The sequence below is a fragment of the Sus scrofa genome, chromosome 9 (genome assembly GCF_000003025.6).
Source record: "Sus scrofa isolate TJ Tabasco breed Duroc chromosome 9, Sscrofa11.1, whole genome shotgun sequence".
NCBI classification, from domain to species: Eukaryota; Metazoa; Chordata; class Mammalia; order Artiodactyla; family Suidae; genus Sus; species Sus scrofa.
Window position 1 is genome coordinate 39,068,273 of NC_010451.4, and position 24,534 is coordinate 39,092,806.

The following is a 24,534-nucleotide window of genomic DNA, read 5'->3' on the forward strand; positions in this document are numbered from 1 at the left end:
GGACCTCCATATGCAGCACCTTTGGCCCTAAAATGTAAAGAAAGAGAAAGAAAGGAAGGAAGGAAGGAAGGAAGGAAGGAAGGAAGGAAGGAAGGAAAGAAAGAAAGAAAGAAAGAAAGAAAGAAAGAAAGAAAGAAAGAAAGAAAGAAAAAAAGAAAGAAAGAAAGAAAGAAAGAAAGAAAGAAAGAAAGAAAGAAAGAAAGAAAGAAAGAAAGGAGAGAGGGAGGAAAGAAAACCTGGAGAGATGATAGGGCCCTCAGGGCATGCCCCTCAGGTGACCAGGCCCCCAGTGAAAGAGGACAGTTCCCAGTCTGAGAAGCACAAGCTGTCATTAGCATAATTAACAGCACCCCTGCCCTGCAGCCACCTCTTCTTCTCAGTTGCCCAGGGTTCAGAGTGCTCTCCAGTCCACGGCCCTATCCAGTCCACAGTCCACAGATAGCACAAGCGGCTCAGCAGCACAACACCAACAAAAGGGTTTGCATGTCTCACAGGCAGTATTTTCCAGTGTTAGTCGTGACCCATTAGTGAGTCATGACATTACCTCAGTGACTCCCAACCAACCAAGATTTTTCATAAATAGAATGCAGTGCAAAAGATGGAACAGAATAGAAAATTTTAGAATACTCCAGAGATATAGGGGTACATTGTTCCGTGAAAAGTTTGTTTTATAAATATATATAGGATGTGAACATATAAAATGAAATTCTGACTGTGGGTTGAAGTCCCCCAAATTTGAAAGCCTCTGCTATAAAAGTTTAGCAGGAAAACAATGATAGTTCAGAGTAAGGGTTAAGTATCGGATTTATCAAAGTGGGATTCCCAACCCGGCTACAGACAGGCTCAGTAACTTCGGTCACACTGCTCACTCCTCTGAGCCTGGTTCCTCATCTGTAGAGTGGGTAGGCTCCACAAGCCCATGCGTGACATGTGACATGCAATAAACACTCAATAAAGGACGAACTCTAGAAGAACATCCCATTTGATGGGGTCTCGGAGTCAACCTGGCGGCTCCAGGCCTCATGACACATGCGCATCCACAGGGAGGCTCCACAGGACCCAACTAGAAAGAGCCTCCCTCACCCCCACAAGCGTGGCAGTTGGCTCTTAAATACCTGTGCTGGGGCTTTGAAATGATAGAAACAGCAGGAACCAAACCCTTTAATGCTGGGCTAAAAACGAGGGGGCTTTTTTCTTAAATCAGGGCTCGGTCCTAAGGAAACCCAGTGCTCTGAAGTGGCTGACTAGCCACAGCATGGAACGTGCATCCAGCAGCAGAAGCCCAGGTAGAAGCCCCCAGAGCTGCAGCCCTGGTTTGGACAGAGGCTTCTGGAAGAAGGGACAAAGAGGTCTTTGCGATCTCTATAGATGCTGGGACTTCCAAGGAGCTCGCCTCCGTCCCAGCCCTGCCTGCCTTCTCTTCCAGACAGCCAGTCATCAGCATCAATCTCAGTGATGCTGCCCAGGGCGCTCGCTGGCCTCCTGCCATCCCTGTCCATCCCCCCATGAAAGGAGCGCTTAGGAGGGAGACTAAGCCCAAACCAACGAGACTGCATCCCAGAACGTGGGAAAACAGACACACTCGGAAAGCCAGGGAGAAAAACAGCAATGAGGAGGTGAAATGGAGGAAAGCTGTGACAAGAAGAGACAGAGTAAAAGAAAATTGGGAAAAAATAAACAGAAAGGACAAAGGGAAAGCAAACCAAAAAGTAAGGGTAAAACGAAAAGGAGATCAAAAGAGGAAAGAAGTTACGGAAGAAGCTATGAAGACAAGAGACTGTCCCTAATTCTCCACTGTTTTGCTCACTGTTCCTTCAGAAGGAGCAGGGCCTGGGCACCACAGAGCAGGGAGAAGGGAGAGAGGGGCTCTGGGAGTCCCCGTGGCCGTCTCCTCCTCACGAGCCTGGTCCTAAAGTCCATCAGGGACACTCAGGATGCGGGCTCAATGCCTTTGGAGAAAGAGGCTCCAGAAGCTGCCAGATTCCAGCAGGGCTGGGGAGAGACACACCCCATGCCTACTTCCAGGTGTCACCTCAAGTGTTCCCAGCCCTGATCCCCTCCCCCAGAGGCCTGGCTTCCGTTGCCAGACAATTCCGATCCATCACAGACTCTGTTTTGTCACCCTCAGAGGGCCCCTCTCTCCCATCTCTGTGGGCTCCATCCTGTATCCGACACATTCCAGGGTACCCGGGTGTTTTACTGGTGGCCTGTGGGGCTCAGCTCCACTTTTGGCATTTCAGAAAGTTCAGGGAGCAAAGAACAGAGGCCTATAACCATGGCCTGGGCCTGGCAACATGGGGATGTCTTGGCTTGTTTGGAAGGGAACCCCACCCTGCCTCCCCTTGGGGGCCAGGAGAGGATCTGGCTTGGCGCTCACTCCCTCGCCGGACCTCTCTTGTCTTCTCCAGCTTCCAAATCACAGAGAAGAGGCTCAGTGACGGATGGGAGAACATAACCCAGCACAACCCAGGCCATTTGTGAGGGGCTCAGGCCTGGACCCAGGGGGGCTCTGACCTCAAACCCCTCCCCACCTCTCACCCAACATGTGAAGGCCTGAGCCCAAATCTAGGTCCCTCCAGCTAGAAGGAGCAGGAGCTAAGCTTATCATGGTTTCTCAACACAGGCTCCTGCAGCAAAAAGGCAGGGATGGATCTAGAGGGAGGAAGAGGGAGAAAAGGAAACTCTATCAAGAAGGAACCCCAGCCTCAGGAACTCTCTAGGGGGTGAGGCCTCACAGACATCCCCAGATCCTTGGGGAGGGGCAAAGGGTCTTAACAGGCAGTCTTGCTGTACTGAAACTCCAGTGTCTGGGGCCCAGACGGAGAGCCGAAGAAAGGGGAGGGAAGCTAGCACGTGGCCAGGCGGGGCCAGGAGGGGATGAGGCACAGAGCTAAAGGCTCTGCAGGCCCTGGGCCTGCAACCGGGGCCCAGAGCGACTCCTTGCAGGGCCATACCTACCAGCTGCCATGTTTACTCCCCCAAATCTGAGGTTTTCCCTTAAAACAGAGGCTGGGGAGGTGGGACTCAGTCAGCCCTGTCAGCCTGGCTCAGGTGGTCATGAAGGGCAGCCCAAGTCACTTAAGGCTTCCCAAGCTGCCTTTGAGGCAGAAATACACACAACCTTTGAGCACCCCTGCTCTGTCTGCAGGAAGGTGGACAAAATGCTCAAAATACAGTAAAAGCAAGGGTCAGGACCCAAAGGGGTCTCACTCCCTGTTTCTGTGGACTCTCTGTGGGGTGCCTGTGTGCAGGATTTCTGCAGAAGATAGTCCATTTTGTTAAGCCTTTGAATATTCAAATTGAAAGTATCGCGCAATCATTGATTGTCAAATCATGGGTTTCTAGAGGTTTTAAATACTTGGCATGAGGGGGAAAAAACTCAAACCTATACCCAAAGGTATAAAACATTAATTCTGTTTGTCTCCTGCTCCAGGAACCTGGGTGCAGCTGGATGCTTTGTGAAACTTTAAAAATGTTGCATCTCTGCCTCTCCCCCTGCACAGGAGCACTCCCAGGCGCAGAGTCCCTGCAGCTGCAGCATCCAGTCACCAACCCAGCTTCTGCTGACCACGATGTCGGGTAACTCGGCTGCTTCTCCTGGGGTAGGGTCACGGGTCACACGGGCGAGGGGCATTTTGATCCGGGTGAATTCCCAGGGCTTTTCCTGCATGGAACAGAGAGGCACAAAGTCAGGGCCTGCAAGTGGGAGCTGGGGATCCCGAGGGCACGGGCCACTCTGCGGCCGCTCCCATTCGGCGCCTGCTCCCCAGGGCAGAGGCCCTGAGGCCCAGTTGGCCGCTACAACCTCCGAGTAGCCGGGTCCACCACCGGCCTTAAGCTTGGCCACAGCTGTGACCCTGGGACTTCGCAGCGCGGACTCTGCGCGCCCAGCAGCGGCGGCGGGGGGAGCCAGAGGCTCACGGTGAGCCCGGGACGCCGGCCGGGCGCGCCGGCCGCTCAGAGCTGAGCCGTGGCGGTCCCTGTGCGGATCCGGGGCCGCACCCGGAGCCCACCGGGGCGGCGGATCCCGCGAAGTAGTCGCGGGGAGACTCTGGATCGCGGAGAGGGCGCGCCCCCCTGGCTTGCTAGGCAGGCGCGGGATTCCCTGGATCCGGGCGACCGACGGCGAGACTTCCTTTCCGGGGGGAACCCCTAGCTGCCGACCCGGCCCGGGGGGCTCCCTGCTGTCTTGCTGCGGTCTCCGCAGTGACCAGGCGAGGCGCTGGCGGCCCGGCACTGTGGCCTGGCGCCCCCGGTGATCGCGCGGCCCGCCCCTCCCCGCGCGGCTCCCCAGCGCTCCCTGCAGGGTCGAGGTCAGGGCCGGAGTCGCGGCGCTGGGCTTCCGCGGCCACTCCCGCCACCAACGAGGGCCCAGCCAGACCTACTCACCGCAGCTCCGCCGGGCCGCTCCCGGGGCGCAGCACGCCCTCCCAGCCTCCCCTCGGGCGCGCCCGGCCTCTCCCGCAAGCCGGGCAGCCCGGCGCGGCTCCGCCAGCCCCGGGGGCGGCCCCTTCCGAAGGGCGGCCTCCCGGCCGAGAGCGCGACCCTCCGTGCCCCCGACGCTTTCCGGAGCTCGCGCTGCGCGGACTCCACTCGGAGCCTCCGTGCGCCGCGGGGAAATGCCGGCCCCAGAAAGGGAGGGGGTGGGGAGAGAGGGGAAGAGGGGCGAGCGGGAGCTGGGCCTAAGGTGGGAGGAGGGAAAGATGGAGAGGGGGAAAGGCGGGGAGAAAGGGGCCGAGGGAGAGAAAGCAGACTGAGAAAAAAGAAAAAAGACTGAGAGGGCGGGAGCTCTCGGGCTTCATCCCTTTACCGGGGTCTGTCTAGCGGGTCTCTCACCAGCCCAAGGACGAGGCTGCCTCGGGGCCGGCTTCCAGGCCAAGAGCCTGTAGATGTCAGAGGATCCCCAGAAACCACATCTGGCCTGGTGGAGCAGGAAGGGGCTCCGAGCTTCCCCTGGAGCGGGAGTGGGGTGGGCTGGAGCAGCTGTTCTGGTGCTCGGCCCCATCCCAGGTTCCTAACATCCTCTCCTCGCCCACAGCCCAGGTTTCCCTAACTCAGCCAAGGGGGTGGGCTCCCCTCGTCTGGTCTGCACATTTCTGAGCACATGAACCTCTGTGCTATTGGTCTGGGGATAGGGCCCAGCCTGGGGAGGGTGGCCTCACAGATTTCCATAGGTTTTGTTTCCACACGGACCCTGAAACCTGCCCACAGTCTCTCTTGTCCTTGTGAGTCTGAGAAATCTGGATTTCTTTCCCATCTGTCTTTGAGTGTGCTTTTCGCATTCTCCAGACCTAGGCACCTGGCCTCAGGTGCCACGGTTTGTAAAGAAGACCCCCCACCACCACCTCCCACACCCCCCACCACCTCCCCCCACACCCCAGCCTGACACCCAGACGTCACACTTGATCACTGACTCGGTTGCCTTTCCCCAGAAAAACCTAAGGTGTATCAAGGTGTCCGGGTGAAGATCACCGTGAAGGAGCTGCTGCAGCAAAGAAGGGCGCACCAGGCAGCCTCAGGGGGAACTGTAAGCATCACCCCTTCGCTTCGTCCCAACTCGCGTCCAACTTCCCGCAGCCCTGTGTCTGGGAGGGTGTAGAAGGCCACCCTAGGCCCAGTTGCCATCCCCAGGCCTGGGCTTCCTCAGCAGTTCTTGTAACTTCCGAGCCCACCTTCTTCCCAGTTCACCACAGGACCTCACAGAGAAGAGCTGGGGTGTGCTGTGGGGCTCAGGATTTGGAGGAGCCCCTCCCTGTCTGATCATACTTGAGTATTAGAGGGTGTTGGTCCATTGCAGAGAGAGGAGCAGGCAGCAGGTAAGTAGGCTGTTATTCTGCAGGAAGACAGCGTATGTGTGCCCTCTCATCCGCAAAGAAAATCTCTCCCGGAAACTTCCTTTTCGGGAGCCCTTCAAGGAGAGAGTATCTGTGGAACATCCCCCCTCCCTCTTCACTCTTCTGGAACCCAGCCTCTGAGGTCTTTGATCTGTAAGTCACCAGGCAGTGAAATGTCCCAGCTGAAGGGGGCCATGTATCCTCAGAGGAGACAGCTTGGAATATAGAACCACCTCCTTAAGATGTAATGAAGCCTTAAGCACTTCCAGGTTATCACGAGATTGATCTGGGCACGTGTAAGTGTGCCCTGCCACTTTATGTACATCCTGGAGCAGATGGTACTACCTACCGAGAGTGCGCAGGGTAGCAGCAGAACCAATAAACTAGAAGGGGCGCTTCATTGATGAGTGCAGTGCCCTTGATCACCATTGGGTTGGGCTGGGTGTGGATGTTGGCTGTGATGGATGGGGCCTATGTTGCTAGTGTTAGGACTGGTCCTGTGTCCAGCTTATTGGCATCTGTTTCACAGCAGTTTTTGTGTCTGGTACTGTTTGTGTGCAATGCTCAACTTCATGAAACGGGCCTCTGAGGGCAGAGGCAAATGCCATAGGAGTGGTGAACACAGGTTCTAGAACTAGTGAATTAAGTTCAGACCTCAAGTCCTCCATGGTGTGACTCCTCCAGCAAGTTATTCGGTCTCGAAGTTTCCTCATCTTCAAATTGGAGATGTGGGATTTTGTGAGGATTAGACGAGTTATCACACATAAGCACTTAGAAGAGTGCTTTCCGCTTAGAAAGCACTCGACAGGTATTAGCTATCATTATTATTTGTGAAAAGTAACTAAAATCAAATTTAACCAGGGATTGAAAGCCAGCTACTCAGTAATGTTCATTCACGCCCTTTGCTCAGAGCTCAGTGCTCTGGTGTGGGCTTTGCTGTAAGATGGCTTGTACAACACACACTGACATCTGCAGAAGTGAATACTTTCTATGCAGAATTTTCAGCTAACACCATAAAACATCCTTCCTTTTGTAGAGGATTTTCCAATGGTTTAAAGCATTTTGGCACACTCACTATTTCTTTTAGCTCTTATAACAGCCAGGGAGGAAAGCAGATCCAGGGATCTATATGCCTCTATCAGTGCTGAAGTTCAAAGTCTTGCAGTTACTAATGTCAGGGCAAAAAGTAGGACCAAGGTCTTCTTAGTTTTAATATTAAAAAAGAAATCTTCCCACCGATTGGCTGCCTAAATTCATCTTTCTGCAGATACAGCAGTGCAGAGCAGGAGCCTGGAAGCCTCAACTATCAATCCTTTCAGTTCAGAGATTATTACAAAATTAATAAAACCAGGAACAAGGGAACTTGGAAATACTAGTATTACCAAAAAAAAAAAAAAAAAATTCATCAAGATGTTCCTAACAAAATGCAATCTCTCTTTAAGGAGCTTTGGTACCAACTCTACACCTGGAGAAGCCCCACCAGCACATGGCAATTTTATTACTCTTGGCCTCTTACTGATTGGCTTGGCCACTGTTTCTGTTAGTTAACTGCTGGGATGAAAGCAAGGCTGAAACATTTCACTTGTGTATCTGACCATTATCTGTTCCCCAAAGCAATGTGACTTCTCTAAGCTTTTCTGAATTCCTCCCTGAGAAAAATTCAAGCCGTTCTTCTGAACCCGTGCCTTGCAGGAACAGGCAGAGCAAAGCGAACCCTACTTTGCTCTCAGGAAGATTCTCTCCACCCAGAGCCTCCCAGGCACAGAGGAGTAATAGAGGGATGATTTAATTACGAGAGCCAGATGTAGCATCCCTCTCTGGGAACCAACAGAAGGACCTGGGGGCCTAGGACAGCTCTGAGGTATACTCAGTATGCATAGGTGACAGTTAGCAGGGGGTGTGCACAGCTGCTTCTGGTCTAACCCGAGATCATCTCCGATTTGTTCAGTGGTTGAAGGATGTCTCTGGAAAGCTTTAAGTCAAGGAAAGAGTTAATGTTATCAAATACGGGAAGCAGGAAGAAATGTGTCATCATTTGTCATAAAGTCAGAGCAATATGCAGTTTGAAATTTTAAGAAGGCAGTCCTGAATTGAGACAAATGTTAGGGTCTCAAAACAGGGCCAGGAGCCAGGAGAAACATGTGCATGCCAGATTTGTAAATTTGGTTTAGAAACTGAACTTCAGCCGGATCCGTTTACAAACAGCCTCATACATGTACACGCGTGCGCACACCCACCTCCTACCTTTAGGATAAAGGGAAACTTAAAGTTAGTACTTATCCAAAGATATAATTTAGCGTTTTTTCGACCACTAATTTTTTTTTCTTTAAACAGCCTTGGTGCGTTTTTATAAATTGTAGATTTGGGATTTTGGTGCTGTTGGAAATCTAAGAGAGAGAAGTCTTTCTTTGTATTCTTGCAGCAAAGTAAGTGAGGGAACCCATGACTAGAAAGATAATATCAAGTAGGATATTGTAAACATACCTGAGGGAGATAACCTGGGGAGGCCTACAAACAGACCGTTCCCGGGGAGGCCTGGGCTTACTGAGAGCTCCACAATGAAGCCGGGTTTTTCAAACCCATTCCTTCCAAGTGCTTGAGCTCAAGCTGCAGCCAAATATTTGCATAAAGAGCTGGTGAAGGCTTCCAGCTTCCTGGTTCATGACATTACAGCGTGGATCATTTTCAAAATTAACACCACCTCCTGTTTGAGCAGCGGCTGGCCGTGCAGTCCCCGGTGGCTTGATGTGCTGGAGTGAGTATACCCTGCAAGCCAGCGGAGAGGTGTGCTGAGCTCTGCTTCCTCACTCAGACTCTCAGCGCAGTGCTGGTCCCTTTAAACTTTAAAGGCACCACCAGAAACCTAAAGAAAAAAAAAAAAAAAAAAGGCCTAAATTACTTGTACAGTTAATCAATTTAACTGGAAGACACGGGCTGCTTTACTTTGAATAGTTAGAAGAAACAGTCTCCAAAATTTCAGGTATTTAACTGTCATTGTGAAAAAAGCAACTTTTATAGAAAATAGTAAAAAACTTACAAAGTGCTATTTCCCATCCCCTAACCAGAATAGAGATGAGCTCCAGTTCACGGACTCCAACTCGAAAATATTTTCTATTTGAACGTTTCATAGCTAGTTAGAACATGTGAATGTTTTTAGCTGTCTGGGATGAACAAAATTAGGAATTGTGTCCTTTGGGGGAAACCGATTTCTACGGCTATCAGTCACCAGAGGAAGCTGATGTATGAAAATTTTGAGGAAGGTGATTGACAAAGTTATAGCTAGTTGGATTAAGTAAATCTTAGTCCTCATTCATTTTAAAGAATTTAATAGAAAGGCCCTTTCCTGAGTTTTCTTGAACTGTTAATTTCTGTAATATAAACTCATTTATTTTGTTCAAAATTAATAACCTTTACAATTTAAGTGGGAGAATCTGATATTAGAAAAAAATCCCCAAGCAAAAATAAAATTGAATCTTAGTCAAATACAACTTTGGTTGTGTTTGACAACAGTGAGTATTTTAAGAAGAAAAGACTCTGGCTTACCTTAGCGCAGAAGGCAACATGGTTCACGTCAAAATGTCTTAGCTTTCCTTTCACAGAACTTCTATTTCACTTTGCTCTGTGGTCATATTCTTGCTTTCACAGCTGTCCGGAGGCACCAGTGTCCACCTTGCAGATCCAGACTCACCATCTCCCTCAGGTCAGTAGAGCCAGCCTTACAATTCCCTCAAAAACACTAAGAAAAGTCTATCTTGCCAGCCTTTCAGTGCTTGATTCAGGGGTTCAGATAGGCACCACCATTTAATTGGAATCCAACCAATCAGAAGGTGAAAAAAAGGCATGGTGACTCCAGATGGAAGCCCAGAGAGGAAACAAATGCAACATTTTGTCCTCATTTCTGCACTGTCTGTTCCTGCTCTCTGCTCTGTCCCAAGAGCTTGTACTTCCCCTTTGTTCCAGGTCCTCATCTCCATGTAACTAAACTTGATTCAAAGATCAGCACTGTTTCCAGAGACCTATTATCTTTTTTGAATGTACTGCTAGATGGAACACAGAACATCCTGAGGCCCTAGAATAATGCCTTTGCCCTTGTTTCATTTAGTGTCTAGCCGACAGGGGCTTCCCTCCCCCTTCTTTTCTCTCTTCCCAGAAAGCAGTTCAAACAAGTATAAGTTTTCTCAGCCCATTAGGACTAACTCTATTACATAAACACTCCTACCTATGCCACTCAAGGGCTCAGAGTTTAGGCAGGTCATATATAAGGAAACCTGTGCAATGGGAAGCTCCCCGCTGAAGGTGCCAATTTACCTAAACTTTAAAGGAGCCTCGAGACCACAGAAACTCCAGAGTCCTGGCCTTCCTCCGGGGGAAACACTCTCCGCCTGTCTTCTTTGAGCATTTAAGGACAGTAGTTAGAAACAAAGGCTCTTAGTAGTTAGCAAGGAAAGGAGTCATGTTTTCAGAATTATTCCGCTTTGGGATTTAACACCTCCTTTTAACTCCATGATCTTGTTTACCACGTTCACGAAGGAAACATTTTTGCTTTCCGTAATATAAAGCAAGCAGTAGGAATTTGTACTCCCCGTTTCTGTTTTCTGTGTTTCTCATGCACGTTGCCATTGGCAATACTCCTCATAATGTAAGTTACTGAGTAAGTGTGAAAAGTTTAAGTAAGCAGTTAACCCTAGATCAGGAGAATTATTTCCCATGGCATCAAATGTTTTCTTAAAGCCTCAAGCACCTCTGTAAGTCACTTCTGAAAGATGAGGTGCCCTTGGACTGAAGGTAGGGGCCGGTTATTGGCGCTCGATAGTCCAAGAAAGTAGAGAGTGGATGCTTGCGCTTGACTGGGATGGTTGGACAGAGGTGAGATCACCATTCTTTGCTTCTGGCCTGGCCAGTTCCTACATTACTAACCAGATTCATTTCACTGCACTTGAATTAGCTAAGGCAACTGAAAAATCCCAATCGCTTGCCTGTTTACTTTTCTCAAACTTCTTAAGCCCCCTTTCCCCTTAGATATAGTAAATATTCGGCATATAAAACCATACTTCATTCACATCTGGAAGTGCATTTTTTAAACAAAAATCTGTCCTTTTCCCTTTTCTTCTAGGACTGTATTTTGAGCCTGAACCAATTCCTTCCATGCCCAATTATTTCCAGCCCCGAGAATTCTCCAGTTGTGTTTCTTGTGAAGAAAACCCAAGCTGCCTCGACCAGATCTTCGATTCCTACCTTCAGGCAGAGACACACCCGGACCCTTCACTCACTTCCATGCAAAGTACTCCCCACTGTTTCCCAGACAGCTTCCAGGCTGCCCCTTTCTGCTTCAACCAGAGCCTGGTAACTTATCTCAGTTCTTTACAAAACCTATTATAGCTTATTATAGGCAGAGAGTTTGCATCATCTCATGAGAAATCGTACAGACACTATCCACAGGGAAATCATCCAGGGAGCCATGGAAAACTTAATGGAGGCAGAAACAGCCACACACAGAAGGGCAAGAAGCTCTGGGTACACACGTAATTATGACTTCCCCAAGCCGGTCGTACCCAAGTACCTTGGTGTGTGGCAATAAAAAGAGATTTCCCAGTAATACTCAGTGAATGCCTTTAAAACTGTAAAGTTGAGACAGCTCCTCATTGGAAATCACTGATTTAAATGATAGCCCTTGGATTTTTGCATTCTAGCAAGTGGAATTAAGGCTGTGTCAACACAGGACAAATTGTCATCTGATGAGGGTTCTTTTTGTTTTATTTTTGACTCTGAATTGACTCTATGAACTGGTTGTTTGGGTCTGGCACAGGCACAAGAGCTCATTTGGGTCTGAGAGAGTTGGTTTAAGAAAAAAAACAGGAGCCCTAATACTTAACGACACTTGGGTTGTCTGTTCTTCGTGCACCTCACATGTCTGAAAATGTGTCCTCACTTAAAATGGAGGAAGGTTTCCATTGATAGACACCAGTTGCTGAAACTCTTTTACATGCTCCGATGGTTTAACCCTTTAAATGGATTTCTTTTTAATGTAAATACTTTTATCTTTCGGTTTGTCAAAAATCTGTGTCGGTATCTAAGTTTTAAGGGGATAAGAAATTAAGTCCACATCCAGGGCCCCAGTCCATCCACTTCTCTTCCAAGCTTCCAAGTTAGGCTTTCTCAGGAAGACCTGCAGACCTGCTCAAGAGGAAGCAGAAGGTACCTTTTTCTGTAGGGTACAAGACTGGAGCTGTAACAGTAGTTTCGAGACATGGACTCTCCCAGACCTGGGCTGCTTGATGATCCAGGTCCTTCCTAGGCGTATTCACCTTGTTCTCCACAGTCAGGGGTGTGGAGAAACCTTCTGGGTGCCACCTGCGGCTTATATTGTGGCCCACAGCAGGATTTGATACGCAGGTGACTTGAAGCACAATGGAATCTTGTGGTTTAAGAACAAAGCATCCTCTCTCAAGTACGCTCATAACAAAGGAAGCCATCGAAGCAAGGCAATGTATTGTTGGGAAAGAAAGAGGTAAATATAGAGTGCGGTGTCATGAAATCACACAGTCAGAAAGTACAATTACCTCTGCAGACTTGCCTTGAGTGTTTTGTTGTACGGTTTTTTCCCACCCCTCATGTTCTTAACGCGGAGGGAATAAATCCACTCTATTCAGTACATTGAATCTTATCTAAGTTATCAAGCTTTTTGTTCCCTGGTTTGCATCTCTCTAGACCCCAGGATCGCCTTCGGATTCCTCCACGCTCTCCGGTTCCTTAGACTGTAGTTACTCTCCTGCTCAGCTCCCTGCGTGTGCTCCGGAGAATTACGGCTCTCCGCCTTCTCTGGACCCCAGAAACTGCGGCTACCCCTCAGAAGACTACCTGTACCCTCCCCTGCCCGTGCACGCCCAGTACGACTGCTTCTCCACCGCCCCTGCCTCGGTCTGCTGCTGTGCATCCTGCGAGGCCGAGCACCTGGACCCCCTCCGAGCTTCCGAGTATTTTTCCTACCCCAGCACAGACTGTGTGACCTTCGCTCCCTCAGCGACAGCAGGCAGCGATTTCTACAAGAGGGAAACAAACTGGGACACCTGCTATAGTTAATAGCAAGGACATTAACTGGGAACCTTGGCATGCCTCTGGCCATTTTTTACCATCTCTCGAGGACAACTCAAAATGTTCAGCCCGGTAACAAGATGACGCAGGCACAGGGGTACCTGTCACCATTTTCAATTTTCCGACACTACTTTAGGCATGAAGAGGAAGTCCCCAGAGCCATTCCTAGTGCCACTCCTACTTTGTCTGCTTTCAGTTAAAATTCATGTAGGGAACATACCATTGTTTTACTTTCCTGTGTAACGAACAAAGGCTAGTTTTTTTTAAACTAATAAATAATTTTGTATCATTAAAAGTTGGCTGCTTTTTAAAAATTTTTCCAATCGTCGTTCCCCTATCGGTCTGAATAATATCCATCAATCACTAATCACCCTCCAGTATTTCATCTCGCTTGTCTGTGAATTGACAGGGGTTTTCATGCGGTGACAATGTGCCTGGGCTCCCGGGGAAATGGAGGGTACGCACAGCTGTGATGGCCAAAGAGGGAAAGTCAGACTTACCTCTAAACAGAGGCTGCACATCTTGAGGAACATCAGAGAAAGACATTTCTGAATTGTTAGTTTCTCCTATCTAACAGGAGTCAATGAAAGGTGACTGTGACCCCAAAGCATATCTTACCCACAGCAATGTTTACCTATAGATAATTCTCACACATTTCCAAAACCCTGTTTTGTGAACTTTGGGGGCAAACACTTGATTTTTTTTGAGAGCTACCATGCGGCCACAAAGGTTAGAATTCTTTATTATATTTCTAAATCTCTGCCTGAGGTCCTTAAATATGCATCGCTCATGTTTATAGATTGATGGCTAGGATTGTCTGTGTTGTTTACAACTGAATTTGAGGTTGACTGCCTCTGATTCATCTGTTTGAACAAGGCCAACTCTCTTTCAAGGTGAAGAGGAGTTACATGGCTCCCTATCTAGGCTACACCGCTAAATCCTGTTTGCTGAGAGCACTAAGGCACAGAGCTTCATCCCTCAGTGAAGCCTTGGGACATTTTCCACATGCTAAGCTTCAGCACAATAGCAGAATGCTGGTCCCATTGGCACTGGCCACAGCTACCATTTTCAGAGACCTGTGTGCTAGAACTGTCTAAAGTTTTTCTCACACATCATCTCATTTAATCTCCATAACAACATTGATGGCAAACGGGGAGTCTGAGGCTCAGAGACATTAAGTCACCCAGCCAATAAGTGCCTGAGCCTAGATTTGAAAAACACCAAAGCCTTCCTATTCTCCAGTGGTGAAAAGTTTGGCCATTTGTGGAAGGCTGTCCAGGAATCTGGGGAATCAGTCTCCATTAAACCCCAGCTTCCCTGGACACACAAAGATGTGTTCCCATCACAAGTAGCCAGAGCTCCCCAGATGGGTGGGACGGTCCCCAGAATACAGAGATGACGAGCACAAGAGCTGCCAGAATCCCCCACCCTGGCGCCCGAGGGGAAGAAGCTGACCAACCGCCACCTCCGCAGGCTTCTTTCTTTCAATTAGGAGACAGATTTGCTTTCCAAAGGACACTGTCTGATTGTCCCCACCCTGGGACTCCACTAAGTCTTGAGCAAACAGGACAAGTCGCAACCTGCCTCATGGGGTAGATGTGCCAGTGGAACAGAACAATTACTGTCTTTCTGAGATGCCAATAAAACAAAATTTTTAATAGTTTCAAACCAAATTGAAACTGGCATGTTGAAACAAATGTCTGTTGACACAGCCCAAAGCCCCTGCACACCCTCGGCCCCACCCCCGGCAGCTGTCCCAAAGGGACAAATAGCAGGGAACCCATAGATGTCCGGTGGTTAGAACCACAATTTCTCTCTGCTGGAGGCCACTATATATATATTTTTTTTAATTCTTCTCTTCCATCCTCTGCCTTCTGAATGGCTGATCTTGCAGCTCTCACATAGAGCCCCTTCTACCTCCCCAAGGCTTCTTTCTTCATATGCCCTTTAGTTTTCCCTAAATCTAGTGTGCAAAAAGTTTCATTTAAAAATGTGAGACAGGAGTTCCCGTCGTGGCTCAGTGGTTAATGAGTCTGACTAGGAACCATGAGGTTTTGGGTTCAATCCCTGGCCTCGCTCAGTGGGTTAAGGATCCTGCATTGCCGTGAGCTGTGGTATAGGTCACAGACGAGGCTTGGATCCCACGTTGCTGTGGCTCTGGTGTAGGCCAGCGGCTACAGCTCTGATTTGACCCCTAGCCTGGGAATCTCCATATGCTGGGGGAGCAGCCTAAGAAATTGGCAAAAAGACAAAAAAAAAAAAAAGTGAGACAAGAGGGGTTCTCATTGTGGCTCAGCAGGTTAAGAACCCAACTAGTATCCATGAAGATGCAGGTTTGATCCCTGGCCTGGCAAAGGGGGATTAGAGATCTGGCATTACCGCGAGCTTTGGTGTAGGTCACAGATGCAACTCAGATCTGGTGTAGCTGTGGCTGTGGTGTAGGCTGGCAGCTGCAGCTCTGATTTGACCCCTAACCTGGGAACTTTCTTATGCCGCAGCTGTGGCTGTGAGAAATTTAAAAAAAATTTTTAAATAAATAAATTAAAATGTGAGACAAGAGCTAATAGAGCTGCTGTGCATGGCGATGAACACGGACATATTCGCAGTCTGGGTTGTGCCCTTGGAGGACCCAGAAGCACTATAATCCTAGCTTACATGGGTAAGTTCTTTCTATGGGTCAGTGCAGTGGGTATGATCTCGTTTAATCTTCAAACAACCCCACAAGATAGATGCTATTATGGGTCTCATGTTTCTGCTGCTTGGAGAGATTAAACAACTTGCCCAAGGTCACACTATCTATAAATCAGGATCAGAGTTGTTCAATATAGCTTGGCCAATGCCACAGTTAGAACTTCCAATGGTCTCAAAATGTTTCCATGCCTTAGGCCTGGAGGAATAATTTTTGTGGAATTTGATCTTTTGCCCTAAAAGTCATAGGTGGACCCAGTTCCTCATACCACAGAGGCATTTAATAAGATGGCAAATGGAAGTTCAAATGAATGATTGCTTTTGCTATGTAGAACCATTAGCGAGACTAATAAAAAATATGGATTAAGTGTTTACTGTGTGCAAGACTGAAAACACGGCTTCAAAGATCCAGTCAAAACTTTAGAAGAGGATGTGATTTTAAAAAATTAAAACTGGAAGGATGGGCTTGGACTGATTTTCGAACTCTTGGGAAATTTACATTCGGGGGTAAAGCCTTGTTTGAGAGAGATAAGAAGAGACAAAGTTTAAAGTAGTAAACATTTGAAAACTAGTGCCTCAGGCAAGGGCCCAGAGCAGTGCCATTTGGCTGCTGGCCTAAACTGCAGGTGGACATCAGAGAGCAAGGTCCAGATAAGGACAACTGGAATGACAGAGCCTGGGGCAGGGATGAGGAGGGGTGGAGGTGTGGAGATGCGGGGCTACTATTTGATACAAAGTGTTTTTAAAAACCATCATTCAGGAGTTCCCACCAGGGCTCAGTGGTTAACAAACCCGACTAGCATCCACGAGGATGGGGATTCGATCCCTGGCCTTGCTCATTGGGTTAAGGATCTGGCATTGCCATGAGCTGTGGTGTAGGTCACAGATTTGGCTCAGATCCCACATTGCTGTGGCTGTGGTATAGGCCAGCAGCCCTAAAAAGACAAAAGACAACAAAAAACAAAAAACAAACCATCATTCCATCTAGAAAGATGAAGGCCAAAAAGAGTCAGAATCAAAGCTGTGAAAATTGTGAGTATTATAGATTAAAATAAACATGGATTTACAATCATTCCTAAATCCTCAAACACTCTTGTGAAAATTGTGAATATTATAGATTAAAATAAACATGGATTTACAATCATTCCTAAATCCCCTGCACAATGGTGGCAGTACTGCTCAGGAAAATCACCCCCAACACTGCCTCCCGGGAGGTAGATGCCCGGCCTAAGAAATAGGATTTTGTCCTGGGGTGGGGGGTGGGGGGGGTATCGCAATGTCCTAGTGACTAGATTTTAGTATAGAAACAATGGGGGGCCCATTCTGGGCTAAGGGGCGCTGTGCTTAAAGGGCAGGGAAAGTACACCCATTTCTTATGCTCCAATAGGCCTCTGGGCAGGATGTAGCAGCTGGAGGATGACCAAATCCGAGTGGACACAGCTCTGCATAATGATGAAACTTAAGACTCACTGAGGGCAGGATTCTGTGTCCATTTAGAAAATAATTTCTCTGGCTTAATACAGAGAGATCATGCCATTGGTCCTTGGAAAATGTGTATGTTGTGTATTGCGTGTGTGCGCACACGCACGCACTGTGTATTGTGAGTGACGTCTATTCATTGCTGCCTGGGTGATGAGGAGGAAAGAAGAGACATTCACCAGACCAGACTCACGTGGGGCTGTCCTGCCGAAGCCCACTTCCCTCCTGTGCTGTGTGATGTGAGGTCGAATAAGCCAGATTTTGAGACGAGCTCTGTTGGATGTTACTCAAGTCCTAGGACTGTCCTCATGACCAGAAGAGATCGATTTGTATGTTGGTGACCCGATCCCTAAAGGTGGGTAAGGTGACAATTTCACTGTGATTGTGCAAAGGAGGGGTCCTCTAAAAAGAAGGTTTGTCCGAGGACAGGGGATCTAGAATAAGAACTGGATGCAGGAGTTCCCGTCGTGGCGCAGTGGTTAACGAATCCGACTAGGAACCATGAGGTTGCTGGTTCGGTCCCTGCCCTTGCTCAGTGGGTTAACGATCCAGCGTTGCCATGAGCTGTGGTGTAGGTCGCAGACGCGGCTCAGATCCTGCGTTGCTGTGGCTCTGGCGTAGGCTCGTGGCTAGAGCTCTGATTAGACCCCTAGCCTGGGAACCTCCATATGCCGCGGGAGCGGCCCAAGAAATAGCTAAAAAAAAAAAAAAAAAAAAAAAAAAAAAGAACTGGATGCAACCTCAAGCAAGTGGGATCCCTGGGAAAGGTTGATTTTGAGGTGCTTTTCCTTTAGACGCCAAGCAGAGTCTTATTCAGCATTATGTTTGAATCTTTCCCTCCCACATCGTAATTCCTGTTGGTTAACCCCAGGGGTTCCAGAAAGTCTGGTTCCCCATAGGGCTTGGAGTGGAAATACAGAGAATAAAGTGAAGAGACTTTAATGGGAAACCTGCCTGATTCACCCTTCTCTGCTGAGACCTGTGCGGAGTTGGCAGCCTCAAAGGCAGGGGCTTGTGGTCCAGGGGAAACAGGAAGTGATCTGCAGCCAGTGCGTGGCGGGTGGCCATGGAGGAAAAGGCCTCGATTAGCAGCAGCAGTTCCAAGTTACAGTTAGAGGATGACAATGCCTGAAAGTGAAAGAGGATAGAGCTTGGATCAGACAAGGGGTAACTTTCGGACAATAGGAACGCATTTACACAGTAGGTAATAAAAAAGAAAAAAAAATTACCCCTACAAGTTTAACATTTAAATAGTTTCAGGAAGGGTTGAGATTAATTTGTCTGATAATATTTTAGGGCTGGAAAGGGACCCAGACACTGTCTAGTTGAGGAGTTCTCAACCCTGGCTGCGTATTACAATCACCACAGAAGGTTTTAAAAAAAAACATTGATGTCCAAGCCCCAGACCAATGAAACACAATCTCTGGGGTAGAATGTGGGCCTTAGGATTTTTTTTTTTCTAATTACAGGAAGTTGCAAAAATAGTACTTAGAATCCTATGTACCTTTCACCCAGTTTCCTTCAGTGGTGAGGGCCATTTTAAACAACTGCAAAACAACAGCAAAAGGTGACATTTGGTACAATGCTGTTAACTAGACTACAGATTTATGCAGTTTTCGCCATTTTTACAAGCATGCATTTATTGGTTGTAAGTGTGTGTGTGGGGTGTCAATGAAATAAGCATTCGTGTGTTTTTAAAACGTCTCCAGAAGATCCAAATGCAGAGTCAAGGGTGAGAACTAGTAGTTTGGTCCAATCTACCCTCATTTCACAGGTGAGGAAACTGAGTCTAGAGTGTCAAAGTGACTTGTCCAAGGCCACTCTGTCTTTCTGGAGGGAAGATCATCACTGCGCAGGTCAAGGCTGAACTACTGAAGGGGGGGACCAAGAGCTAGAGGGGACACGTGCCTAACTGTTTAGGTCCCTTTAAGGGGCAAACAGAAAATACAACCTTCGGTAGCCCTTCCAGCCTCATTAGATATTTGTTTATTTATTTATTTATTTATTTATAGTATTTTAGGCCGCACTCTCAGCATAGGGAAGTTCCCAGGCTAGAATCGGAGGTTGAATCCGATTCCCAGATTGAATCGGAGCTACAGCTGCCAGCCTACACCACAGCCACAGCAATGCCAGACCCTTAACCCACTGAGTGAGGCCAGGAATCAAACCCGCATCCTCATGGATACTAGTCTGGTTCTTCTGTGGTGCCACAACCGGAACTCCCCAACCTCATTAGATTATTGACAGACATTTTTTAAAGTTTCATAAAAAGCAAAGGGCCTGGCCAAGGGTACCCAGCCTGCCATCGTAGTTATTACCATCAGAGAATTCTGGCCTGGAGGGATCTCGGGCCCAACCTCACATGGACATTCCCATATCCTTTGACCTCCTCTCTGTGTGGTTCCCTTGGCTTCCTTCATGTGGCAAAGGGACATTCAGTGGCTGCGACACACCGTCAGTCTCGTTCAGACACCCTCCTGCCAAGCTCTCTGGGGAACATTCTTCCCACCTCCACTGAGGTCTGAGCCAGGCGGGTGGGAGTGCTCACCCACTTTCTATGCGGTTCTGTGTCCCAAGTCTTTTTAGGGCTGCATATGGAGGTTCCCAGGCTAGGAGTCCAATCGGAGCTGCAGCTGCCGGTCTACACCACAGCCATAGCAATGCTAGATCCAAGCTGCATCTTTGACCTACACCGAAGCTCACGGCAACACCAGGTCCTTAGCCAAATGAAAGAGGCCAGGGATGTAACCCGAATCCTCACAGACACCATGTCGGGTTCTTACCCCACGGAGCTACAGTGGGAACTCCTGTGTCTCCATTTTATGTGCTTTGGGGCCTGAGTGAGCCAGAGAACTGTCTCCTTCCTTGGTGGCAACCAGCCTCCAACCACTCTGTCCATCAAATGCAGCACAGCCAGCGGAGGGCGTTGCAGGTGGGCCCAGCCCATCTCCTTCTTGGCCAGAGCCCCTCACCTGCCTGAGTAAACCTCTCTGAGCTCCAGCCTTTACTTGAGACAGAAAAACACAGCCAGGACCTCCGTTTGAACTCTAACTGGAGTCTGGGCCCAGGGCAGCAGTGGGCTGAGGGCCTGCACAGATGGGTGTGGACGATTAGAACCGTCCGGCTCCTGACCCCTGCTCTCCTCCTGAGGACTGGGTGCAGCCAGTCCGAGCTGGATGCGAGGAGCCAGGCAGGTCTAAGCAGCCTCTGCCACAGGCTTCGCATGCAGAGATAGACGCAGGCTGCGGGGAGTTTCTAGGTGGTGTCTTTAAACTTCTCTTTCAAGGGTTTAAGCACACACTCACGCAGCTTTGTGAATAAGAAATTGAAAAGGCTAAAATGTTCTCTGTGTGCGCAGGGGTTTGCAGGAGGATCAAAGCTACAATGTACTTGGTTGTTCTTGCCTGAGGCTTCCCCTCCCTGCAGTGGGAATGGCTGGAGGAGGCCATCCCCCACCTCCCTGTTCCTGGGGGAATTGGAGGGGGGTGCGAGACCTGGTTAATTACCTGGAGGAGGCCCCCTGGGGAGGACAGGACGGAGCCTCCTGATCTGGTTAGCCAAGCGGAGCCTGAGTCTCCGCGTTCCCTCCCACTCCCGAAACAGGACAAAGGAGCATGCGCTTCCCTCTGTCTCCTTCCAACACCAAGGAGAGCCGGTATCCAGCTTCCCACGCAAAGCAATACGGCCCAGACTCACGAGCGCTGGAGCCAGGCAGACCGGGGTTTGATTTCTGGTTCTACCACTTAATTGCTCTGTGACAATTAAGTGGTAGAACCACTTGAGAGATCAAGTGCCTTGATCTCTCTGGGCTACAATTTAGTGACCAAAACACACAAATCCTAGTCATTCAGTAAAACTCTTCAAAATTGGTTTCATCCTGGGAACTCATAAAATGCTGTTTTTTTGTGTGTACATTAAAAATATATTTTTGGAGTTCCCGTCGCAGCTCAGTGGTTAACGAATCTGACAGGGAACCATGAGGTTGCAGCTTCTATCCCTGGCCTCGCTCAGTGGGTTAAGGATCCGGTGGTGCCATGAGCTGTGGTGTAGGTCACAGACACGGCTCGGATCTGGCGTTGCTGTGGCTGTGGTGTAGGCCGGCAGCTATAGCTCTGATTCGACCCCTAGCCTGGGAACCTCCGTATGCTGCAGGTGCGGCCCTAGAAAATACAAAAAAAAAAAAAAAAAAAAAAAAAAGAAAAGAAAGAAAAAGAAAGAAAGAGAATAAGAGTGAGGATGCTAGAACACCCTGACCCCTCTTGGAAAAGGGAAAAACCCACCCCATAAGCCAGGAAGAAGCAGGGACATACAAAGAGAGATCTGGTGGGTTTGGCAGCCTGTGATGCTGGGAAGGGCAGACCTGGGTTACCTCTGCTTCAAGGAAGACTTTGAGGCGTACTCTTGGTCCTCTAATCCCTTTACATGGAGCCTATAAAGAGGGGGAATGGCACCCACCTCGTGGCCAGAAGACTGAAGCTAAGAGGTCAGCCAGCTGGGAGCCCCAGTCAGCTGTCTCCAAACCTGCCCATCAAACCACTGTATCTCCAGCTCTCAGCCTGACTCCTATAACCACCACCGGCCTCCTTACCCAACCTCATCTCCCCGTGTGGTGTGGGGACCATCCTCCCTCCTGGCCAAGTGCAGTCCGTCTTATGGCTCCTCTTCCCATCATGTCCCTCAGCTCCCACATGCTCAGTTGACAAGTGTAAAGTCACGTGGAGAAAACGGTGCTGAGGTTGTTGTTCCACCCACACAAGCCACCGCTTCTCCAACCACTGTGAATTGTTCCTTCGTTTGCTGGGGAAAATAAAATTTTTGTCTGATCCACAGGTCTGCCATCTCTAAGGGGTCACTCCACTTTTTGAAATTCAGAGAAGAACATCGAATTTGCCAGAACTCCCTCCATCATCTCAGCCCACTCTGCACTGTGTACACCTGCATGGGACTTCAGAGCTGTAGGCTGGTGGACCAGGCTTTTGAAAATAAAGTTGATTTCAGGCGTTCCTGTCATGGTGTTGTGGAAACAAATCAGACTGGGAACCATAAGGTTGAGGATTCGATCCCTGGCCTTGCTCAATGGGTTAAGGATCTGGTGTTGCTGTGAGCTGTGGTGTAGGTCGCAGACATGGCTCGGATCCTGCATTGCTATGGCTGTGGCTACAATTTGACCCCAGCCTGGGGACCTCCATATGCCGCAGGCGTGGCCCTAAAAGGCAAATAAAATAAAATAAAATAAAATAAAGTTGATTTCGGACTAAATTGATCCAAAGCAATCTAGACTATTCTTCAGTGACTTTCCTTCCTCTTTTTTTGGGGGGGGGGCTTTCTCTCTTTTTAGGGTCATACCTGTGCCATACAGAGGTTCCCAGGCTAGAGGTCCAATTAGAGCTGTAGCCACCGGCCTACACCAGGACCACTCTTGACCTGAGCCACGTCTGTGACCTACAGCACAGCTCACGCAACGCCATCTTCTTAACCCACTGAGCGAGGCCAGGGATCGAACCTGTGTCCTCATGGATGCTAGTCTGGTTCGTTAACCGCTGAGCCATGATGGGAACCCCTCTTCAGTGACTTTCTATAAAGCCAGACATCCCCTCCCCCAAAAGGTCTCTGTAGAATCCCCTTGCAGCTAACATTAGAGCCTTTTTGGCAATAGCCAGGAGGATTTTTACAAGCCCTGGAAACAGTCAACCTCCCCTATCTGCTCCATGTTGCAGACCCTGGGCGCCTCGTGTAATGAGCCAACTTCTCATAAAACAGCAGCGTTTGGGCCTGAGATGGTTCTCAGAGATACGCTATGCAAATATCCAGTCGGTTTCACCAGAGGACAGGAGTTTTGTTTGGAAAAAACACAGTGAGTAAGAAGCTAAGGAGGAGCTCAGGATCTCAAATTGGACCACTGGCCCCGGACTTCTTCCTGAGGGTCCCGGAGGATCTGGGTGAAGCTCAACACAAGAGGCTCAAGCCTGGTGCAACATATGTTCTAACCCTAGGTTTCTCAGACGAGGGCTCTTGGGCAAGTCACTTAAGTGATGCAAGCTTGTTTGCTCAGTAATCCATCATCTTAACGCCCACCTCCCAGGGCTCTTGTCAACACCAAGGGAGAGAAGGGGAGAGGGATGAAGCCCTCCTGACAAGTGCAAGAAGCTGAGAGAAGTGGAGGGACTTGCCCCAGGTCACACGATGACAAGCTGTAGTTTACATGCAGGTGCATCTGATACATACTGTGTTCTTTCTCCCCTGAGCCTGGATATGATGGATGAGAAATACAGGCGTGCATTTGTGCATGATTGCTGTAGCTCCCCGTGGGGTGATGCGTTTGAACTAAACTCTCCTCAAGCCCAGTTCCAGCCCAACAAGGACGCTGTAGAAGCCAAGTTTTAACCCCAATCACAGAGCCTTTCAGAGAGATCCAGCGCAGTGCAGGATTTCCACAAGCACAAACTCAGCTCAGATTCTCTCGCACAGTTAGGATTAGAAGCTGAGGCTCCCAGAGTCTGCACAAGCAAGTTGTTGTGGCAGCCTCATACCACACTCTTTTTTTTTTCTTCTTCTTCTTTCTTTTTTTTTTATTGGAGTATAGTTGATTTACAATGTATTAATTTCAGGTGCAGAATATATATATATCCATTATTTTCAGATTCTTTTCCCATATAGGTTATTACAGAATATGGAGTAGAGCTCCCTGTGCTATACAGTAGGTCCTGATTAGCTCTCTATTTTATATATAGTAGTGTGTATATGTTCATCCCAAACTTAATTTATCCCTTCCTGTACATTTCTCCTTTGGTAACCATAAGCTTGATTTTGAAATCTGTAAATCTAGTTCTGTTTTGTAAATTAGTTCTTTTGTATCATTTTTATTAGATTCCACATGTAAGTGATATCATATGATATTTGTCTTTCTCTGTCTGACTTATTTCACTTAGTATCATAATCTCTAGGTCCATTTGTTTTGCTACAAATGGCATTTTGTTCTTTTTATGGCTGAGTAATGTTCCACTGCATAAATGTACCACATCTTCTTTATCCATTCCTCTGTCAATGGGCATTTAGGTTGCTTCCAGGCCTTGGTTATTGTGAATAGCACTGCAATGAACACTGGGTACATGCCTCTTTTCGAATGATGGTTTTCTCCAGATAGATGCCCAGGAGTGGGAACACCACACTTTTGCATTCATCCCTGCCCACTCCCTTCTGAGCACTGTTTTGGAGCTCAGAACTCTCCAGATTCCAGAGCAGCAGTTATCATTAAAAGTAATAATTATTTGTTTTATGGAGCACCTAGCAAGGTCAGGCAGATCCTTAATAATATCTGATATTCAAAATGAAACTAAGGGTAGGTATTTTTAACAATTCTCATCCTCTGGTAAGGAAAGCTGAGGCCTAGAGAGGTGAGGTGACCTGCCCTGGGTCATACAACCAAGAAAGGTGGGCAGGA

General features: G+C 48.4%; 3 protein-coding genes across 11 annotated transcripts; 1 reads left to right on the forward strand and 2 right to left on the reverse strand.

Annotated features, from left to right (window-relative positions):
• On the reverse strand, positions 165-2,952 carry COLCA1 (colorectal cancer associated 1). The gene is given in 3 exon segments (XM_013989513.2): positions 165-1,475; positions 1,478-1,726; positions 2,794-2,952. Coding segments are annotated over 3 exon segments (639 nt in total). The 3' UTR covers positions 165-1,244.
• Positions 2,802-5,282, reverse strand: LOC106507828 (translation initiation factor IF-2-like). The gene is made up of 3 exons (XM_021063946.1): positions 5,194-5,282; positions 4,390-4,753; positions 2,802-3,664 (listed from the first exon to the last, which is right to left on the reverse strand). Exons 1-3 carry the CDS (start codon positions 5,280-5,282, stop codon positions 3,467-3,469), a joined length of 651 nt encoding a protein of 216 aa, XP_020919605.1. The 3' UTR covers positions 2,802-3,466.
• COLCA2 (colorectal cancer associated 2) lies at positions 3,722-13,221 on the forward strand. Of its 9 annotated transcripts, none has more exons than XM_021062758.1 (6): positions 3,722-3,922; positions 5,433-5,527; positions 5,840-5,987; positions 9,480-9,534; positions 10,948-11,177; positions 12,543-13,221. In XM_021062758.1, the coding sequence occupies exons 5-6, from the start codon at positions 10,980-10,982 to the stop codon at positions 12,912-12,914; spliced, it is 570 nt and encodes a 189-aa protein (XP_020918417.1). In that variant the 5' UTR covers positions 3,722-3,922; positions 5,433-5,527; positions 5,840-5,987; positions 9,480-9,534; positions 10,948-10,979; the 3' UTR covers positions 12,915-13,221. The 9 variants fall into 9 exon arrangements, with proteins under 9 accessions (XP_020918417.1, XP_020918415.1, XP_020918416.1 ...); XM_021062756.1 differs by lacking the exon at positions 3,722-3,922 and adding an exon at positions 7,527-7,695 and having other exon boundaries at positions 4,697-5,527; XM_021062757.1 differs by lacking the exon at positions 3,722-3,922 and adding an exon at positions 4,697-5,225.